Raw genomic sequence first — 8,186 nt, 5'->3', positions numbered from 1 at the left:
ATTTACTTCGTCGGAACAAAATATATTTGTAGAAAGTAGAGTTTACACTCGAAATAGTTCAGAACTTAAATCTGAATTAACTCTTTTTTAGGTTAATGGAAAAATTATCATATTCGTGAGAGTGAATAAAAATAACATGATTTCAGAGTCACTAATATTCCATTCCGATGTTATCCGCCGGACTGGATAAAATAATGCAGTGGGTAAAACTGGGCCACTCGAAATTGTTTAACTCCAATCCTTTTACTCTTACTTCAAGTTAGTGCTTGAACCGATGGTAACATTCATGAGATTATGGTCGTAAAGATTACGGGAGTCTTCTCTTTAAATTTTTTTCCCTTTTTTGTTGAACGTAGGGGTGGTGGACACAAATAAAATTTTTTTACTGTTTTATTTGTTACCGTTAAATAACATAAAACGTTCTTACTATGTGAGAACACACAAAACAATGGTGGCAACCTACCGACTGACTGACCGTTTCAAACGGTATAATCGATATATTCACAGTTCGCCACAGAGTAACATGAATACAATAAAAAATAAATTTTCACATCTCACTTTAACATTTTTAACGCACAATTAAAGTTTTAATTTCTGTTTTCAATTAACATTGAAGTCTTTGGAACAACTTACTTTCACTAAATCTGGTAATAGTGAGTTTTTTCAAATTTTCATCTTTTTTTCTAATCCAAAAAGGCCCAGTTTACTTTTAGAAACTCGAAAAACATTCAGTTGTTAGTTTATTAGATAATAGATAAGTTAATATTACCATTGTCAATAGTGCTTTTTACCTATCCATATCATTAATTTTTTTTTATAAATATTTGTTTACTTATACTTCTTACTATCATTATTTTTTTGAGAGAATGAAATTGTAGATTTTATTGATATAATGATTGTTAATTGGGTTTGTAATTAATTGGGATTGTAACTTTCGAATTTACGAAATGCTTCCGCAAGAAGCAAATTTCGATTGACTAGTAGTTTTGTGAACAGTAAACCTCACGAAGAAGTTGGAAATACTTCTTTAAACCCTATACAACATTATTATAACCATTTGAAAAAATATTGTACAATGTAAAACAAATTGTTTACTTCTGTAATTAATTTTTGAGGTGATAACTATTAGTATCATTGTATTGTTTCTTTATAAAAAAAAAATTACATTAGCTATCACGAGAAGTGGTAATTAGCTAGTTTTAATTAAATTAAATATATAGGTATTTTACAAGTAATTAAGTCCAAAGGTGTTCAAAACACTATTAGAGTTATAAATAAATGTATATTTTTAAATGTTCATTCATAATTAATAGAAAAAAAAAATGGGGAATTAAAAATTTATCTACACAATTGTGATACACCATATGTATCTAGATGAGTAAATTTCCCAGATAATATTAAAATATTATCCTGCCAACAAATTTAATCGGAAAAAATGATTATGAACTATTTAATAATAATATTATTTTGTAGTCACATAGATCTACATGATTAAGAAGTAAAAAAAAGAAAAAGACCCTCGAAACCTATGGCGTAATATTAAGTTAGAGTAGGGGGGTGGTGTATGGTACTTGAATAGACAAAAGTATGACTTCCTCGTTGTAATTCAATGTATAAGATCAATCAAATCAATTTGCTAATTATTTTGCATCCGCTTATTCCAATCACAACGCAAGTCTGTTGAATACGAATGGAACTATTTACTATTGCCTTACACAACACCACCTGGTCTTCTCCAGACACTAAGCTGATAATTCACTGTTCACTTGACCTGGAGAATTAAGTGAGGGTTGAAAATCCAACAGTAAATTTGAATTTTTGTTGAAAGAACGTTCAAGTCCCTAAAAAAATAAATCTGCACCGTAACAAATCCATGAAGGGTCAGTACTTTGCAAGGAATTACCAATGAATAACCTACTCCCTTTAAGTCCCAAACCTGGTGTAAATTCGAACAGAATAATAATTTGAAGTAGTAAAATCGGAATTAGCACCTTTGAGAACCAAATAAACATTGGAAAAATCGCAATTGTAATAGTAGCTTGTATCCACTCCACTATATTTCAAATGGAGAACATCACTTAGTGTGTAAATTGAACTTCAACTTGTCAACAAATAGTCTAGAACTATCTGGAGGAATTTCATCAGATAAGTTATTTACAAAAATGATTGACGATTTTTCAATGTATTTACTAACTTAATTATATAGTTCAAGAACTTAAATAATGGCTCTGAACACTTTTAGAAAAAGTAAAGGAAACGGAATTTGTCCGTAATTTGAACAAATAAACGAATCGCCGTTGCTAAATATCGCAGAGTAACTTCAAATATTGATGATGGAATATATGCACGGTAATTAGTATCACTAATGAATACTTCAGGGGCTACCAATCGAAGAATTTCTTCGAGAAGAACGTAAAACTAAAGTTTAAAATCAATTCAAGAAGATGGCCTCGAGATCTTCTCCTCTAGAAATGTTATTGGAGTTCTATCAGTGGGTAGATTCTCCACATGTTTGTATCATGTCACTATGTCACCTACAGCAAATTTACTTGTTTTATATATGTGTATACAGTTGTGAATATCAATAAATAAATTATTAAAAAAAAAAATCAATTCATACATCAAGTTGATGCAATGATTTGTTCTCTTTTCACTTTCACTTACCGATGCATATGTAAAATATATTGTGAAAAATTTCTAATCTAAATTTTCATCGGAAAAACACATTAAAGTCCCATGAGTCTAAACAACAATTAACTTTTTTTACTATAAAGGAAACCGCCGTAGTTAAATCATACAAAATACCACGATTAAGTTATAATCCTTAAGTGAAGAATGATACGCATTTTTTATCAGGCTCATGTTGGACAAAAACTTTAAACGTTATGCTGAATAAAAAAAATATCGTAGTCCAAAATCTTTGAGTTCCAGAACATTAACTTTGCCCTTCTGCCAATCGCGATTCTACTTAAAATTTATAGTGTCAGGATTATAATGTTTTTTTTTTCGGCCGGGACTCTCATTGGAGTCCTGTACTGCCCAACAATGGTTGGGGGTCAAAGTTTTTCATTTTGTGGGACCGCCACTCGATGAAAAGAAGTCAGCGCCCCAGGCCGGATCATAATGTTGTTATCTATTTCAAACATGGCGAATCTACAGTCTACATTTCGGACTTTTTTCAGTTACAAACCTATAACAACAAAACCATATAGGTGCTTTCCACCCAAAATGTTTCTATTTTAAGAATAGAATTAAAGGACAATTAAGTTTGCCGAATTTGCCAATAAACTCAGTAAAGTGACTGTAAAATAAAAGTCTGTACTATGGAAATGGCTGTTGTAAATTTATAATGTTTCGAATAAACGTTAGAGCATCAAATTTGGTTTAAATAGCGAATACCTTGCCCGGAAACTCCAGATAGGTTATTTATTTCACCTAAATAAATATTTCTTGGATTATATCGTTTTAACTCGGGTATCATTTTTATTTCAGCGTCTTTAAGATGGCATTCGTGAATTTATTATTTTAGGTCAATGAATATTATCGTTTTGTAACCCCAAAATCGTTTTATATTCAATATGCAATATCACCTGTTTTATCATGGACTAGAAGAATATACGAATTTCAAAATTTATTGTTTAAGATGTGTTTGTACTTGTACTGAGCCAACTAAAACTACTTTAACTTATTTTTTCACGGATCAAGGGGTCCTAGTCGCAGGTGCATCAATAATAGTACTTTTTCTATGGTTCTATATGTTTTAGGGTGCTAAATCCGAAATTTAGGTTTGCTAAATCACCAGCCGTCGGCTTCGCATAAAAGAAAAAAAAATGGAATTTATTTCAATTTTTCGCCTACTAGGAACTACACAACTATATCTATTACTATATTTTGGTCTAACTTTTTATCTGTTTTTCTTATTTTCGTGGTGACGTTGGATGGCGTGGTAACAAACCTAAAATTCGGAATTAGCTTCTCAAAATACATATAGAATTGTTGAAAAAACAACTGCTATATTTTTCTGAAAACATCCTTTGTGAAACATCGACGCTTGGACTATTTTTAGAGCGCGATCTTGGGGCGTTGTACACTAGCGAAAAATTTGCATTTTGTATAGAACGTTTAACTTCGAAAAATTGGTAGTTTTCTAGTTGTTAACGACAAGCAACAACAGTTTTAAATTTTTGGCTATTCTTTATTATTTTCGTTGTGAAGCCGGCGGCTGGCTAACCTAAAATTCGGTTATGGGCGTTGATGACCTCAGGGCTTTACGCCCTAAAGCCACAGACAACAACAACAACCTAAAATTCGGATTCACCAACCAAAACAAAAACTGAACCGTTGAGAAAAATATTTCTGTATCTTTCCTTCAGAAAACACCTTGTTGAGTAGACTATATTGGATAATCCCTTAATAAGATATTGGAGCCCCAGTGCAACAGGTAGCTAAAAGCTTTTATCAGGATACTAATCACTTTACTAGAATCGGAAATTTATAAATGGTTTTTGGTAGCTCTGTGATTTATCTAAGGAATATCTAATTTTAAAACTTTTAAATATCTTTGTCAATAAGAGGCATGATTCAAAATAAACAAAAACAAATAATAATGTACCTTAACACACTTTAAGGATTATCAGAGATGGTAACTGCTGTAATATTATTATAAGGATAAATAAATAATTCAATAAAATTTGTTTTTTTAAGCTTCTATCATTATCTAATATTTTATTAAATATATTAATAACTAACACATTAATTTAAAATAATACAATAATAAAAATATTAGTTTACCTAGTACGCTGGCAGGTACAGGTGCTGGCAATATAGGCTGCTTAGGATTCACAGTCTCAGTAGGATAGGTAGTTGCAACAGACAGAACAACCCCAGCTTGAACTCTCGATTTTTTTTCTTCTTCCTTCTTATCCTCATATTTGTTGTCTGTAGTCGCTTGATAGCTAGGAGACCTGTAATAATACTGCCTGGTTCATACTACCACATTTATTAAGTTAAAATGTCTCATTAACTATTATCTAATCAATAAATTGTTAATTTGTTTTCAATAGTCAGATTCCAAAGTGGATATTTCAACTGAGAACCAATTCATTCATTTCATCACACAAATTTAGAAGTATATCCCTGTCTATTTTGTAAGTATAATAACACTTTTGTCTGCACATGGCTTAGAGTCTAGTAATAACTACTGAAGATCTATGTTTCGTGCACTATGGTATACACATGGTTATAATAAATTGTTAGAGCCAATCTACAATTTAGGAGGCAGGAGGAGTAAGAACGAAGATGTGGATAAACATTTTTTTCCTCTCACAAAAAATTTTCAGACTCCAATACAATAAAAAAATTGCAATTTACAACAAATTTCATTAAGTTTAGCATAAAATAATAATAATAATATATATAGCATCCTCAAACTACGCTTGCCGACGCTGAGAAAAAAATTTCCCAATCAAAGCCTTTTTAACTTTAAACAACAGGAACTTTGCTGGTCTTTTGCTGCAGAATAGTTTCATAATTAACTAGCTGAATATAATAATTGAAAATAGAACTAATTAATTATTTTGTCGTTATTATTTTCAACTAATACTAAATCCAGTAGAATCCATTTTTAAGTGGGATTCTGGATAATGAACTATGCAATCTCGTAATAATAATTATCAGTTTATTTTCTACAATTAAAGGACCATCAGTAGCTTCCCGACCTATAAATATGATACTTCTCGTATCGCTGGTGGGTTTGATAAATTCTTGATTATCCACAATTAAGAATTTACCAAGGATAATATAAAAATGTTGAAGCCAAATCTATTTGTATGGAGTCTGCCATTATAGACAAATAAAAAAATTTGTCAACGATTTCAATGAAACTTTTAGTGGCGATACTAGGTCGAAAAATATTAGACACGTGTTCAAGGGTTCTTGCCAATGCGCCCTAAGAGCCCAGAAAAAAAAAATATTTTACATAGTTTTTGATATTTCTTAAATTATCGTATGCCACCATTACTCTACATCTATTTAATGTTTACTATGATTGCTTCCAGTAAAGTAGATCAAATAGATTTTGTTTAGGAAACATCTAGTCAGATTGGTTCTTAGCGTCATTTGAACCACTTGAATACGTATTTTCATACAAATAAAAAATTACAAATTCTTGGGCTTCAGTTTTAGAGGATATTTTTTCAGCCGCTGTCATTTAATCACGAAATAAATCACTATGTTATCCAAATTACAACTGATGGAAAGCAGGATTTCTGCTCTTTCAACCCGTATGAAAAAAAATATTTATATTTATATTTGAGAGGGATGCATATAGGATATAAAGCAGTTTCAAATCAAGAAAAAATTACGAACTTTTTATTTTATATATCCGGTTCAAATTTATTTCAAAGGTACAGTTTGAACTATTTTTCTTATTCTTTTTTAGCTGTTTTCGAGGTTCGAAAAACGGATATAAACTGCATTTCTGCATATTTTCCCTCCCTTTTCTAGCTCAGTCGGGCAAAATTATTTTAATACTGTGTAATAGTTTTGACATATGGTGGGTAATAATATACCGTTCAATCTGTATTCGAATGTAGAAAAGCAAGAAAATATTGCAAATTGTATTTAACTAATTAAAATGTACGCGAAATCACAAAAACCAAAAATAGCTTCCTTTATAATAGATATAACATTTTTTTTTTTTCAGTAAAATCTATACAGATTCGTTTTTAGATACCTAAAAAAAACCTTCAATACGAACTTTCATAAAAAACAAATATTTTTTCAAGCAAGTTCAAAAAAAAAATCTATTTGGCGGAAACCTCTGATATAGGTGCATTATTGTAACAATTCAAACCGACTGACGTTACGATGTGGGCGAGATTAAAATTTCGGCTTCCAGAGCGCATTGGCGAGAACCTTCTTGAGGTAACAAAAGATAATTTTTTTTTTCAGTTATGACCCGACAAGTTTCTAGTGTACCATTGTTAGCCTAAGTAATTAAAACATCCACCTTGGCAAACTCGTGACTGCAGCAGGGCCGGTCCGAATCCGGCCTGGGGTGGTTGACTTTTATTTCGTGGTGGTTCCACAGAACGAAAACCTAAACCTTCCACTATGGTTAGAATAGGTTGGTTACCAGTGATATACATTTTTAGATAGAGAATATAATCGATCATCATTTAAAGTAGAGTAAGTTTACTAAAATATGAGTTCTAATAGAGCTCTTTACATACAGTTTTTTTTTTTTTTTTTTTTTTTAAAGCAACATTTCATAACGAAAAATCATAAGTTAGTGAGTTAACATAATTTTGGGAAGACTAAATCTTAGGAATCATTAGACGTACAGATGTCTGCTACCACTCATATTAAAACTAATTTAATGTACTATAAATTAGTTTATGACGCTTATCTTTGTAGGAATAGTAATTGTCAAGATCTTCTAGGTACTTAGAGATGAATTAGATGGACATCTACAAACATTTTTTCCAACATTCTGGACTACATAGAAAATATTCCCATGAAGCACTGCACAACAAAACAAAATTACTCAATCAGCTACATAAAATAATCATGAAAAATGCACAGCTTCAATACAGGAGAGGTTAAAATTAATTTAGTAAATTTTATATTGTGTTTAGAAGAAAAAAAATCACTAAACAGGCGTTCTGAAAACTTCGAGCTTCTCGATATCTTCCATTTTTAGCACCAAGAGCTTGGAGCATATTACTACTGATGCAGTAAGGTGTGATAAAGTGGGTCATTGGGCAAAGGGGGAATGTAGAAACTGCCATGTAAAACAGACAGTGAGGTGTTAACAAAAATGCATTCTACTTCTACGGGTCTGTGTCATACGAAATAGTTTCGTAGTAAATTAATATTAATTTATAAATTATTTTTAAATAAAATAAAAAACTAAAACAATTTAATCGATTTATTTCTGCTCCCACCCTCACCTTAAGATACCATAGAATTTTTTTCATGAAACTAATAAAATAATAAATAGCAATAATAGAAAATAATAAATATTTATCACAATATTTGGTGCGCGGAGGGTTTTCAAGGCCAAGAGGTTTATATCTAAATTCAAACATAAAAAGGGAGTGGTTATAGCTGTTATAGGAATCTAGATCTAAATCTAGAAAATAACTATTGAAATGAAATGAAAAAATAACTTTATTCTGGGACAT

The 8,186-nt window shown here is 30.8% G+C and overlaps 1 protein-coding gene across 1 annotated transcript in view; it reads right to left on the bottom strand.

Moving 5' to 3' along the window:
* The window catches only part of LOC106692718 (NACHT and WD repeat domain-containing protein 2), a 121,186-nt gene that overhangs the window by 92,920 nt on the left and 20,080 nt on the right, over nt 1-8,186 (bottom strand). The window contains exon 2 of the mRNA XM_067053020.1: nt 4,750-4,964. Within this exon, the coding sequence (XP_066909121.1) occupies nt 4,750-4,964 (215 nt within the window). The remainder of the gene's footprint in view (nt 1-4,749; nt 4,965-8,186) is intronic.

The sequence above is a fragment of the Halyomorpha halys genome, unplaced genomic scaffold, assembly GCF_000696795.3.
Source record: "Halyomorpha halys isolate HHAL.00 unplaced genomic scaffold, Hhal_1.1 Scaffold68.1, whole genome shotgun sequence".
Taxonomy (NCBI): Eukaryota; Metazoa; Arthropoda; class Insecta; order Hemiptera; family Pentatomidae; genus Halyomorpha; species Halyomorpha halys.
The sequence above is the reverse complement of the archived record's forward strand: the minus strand, read 5'-3'. Positions and strand labels throughout refer to the sequence as shown.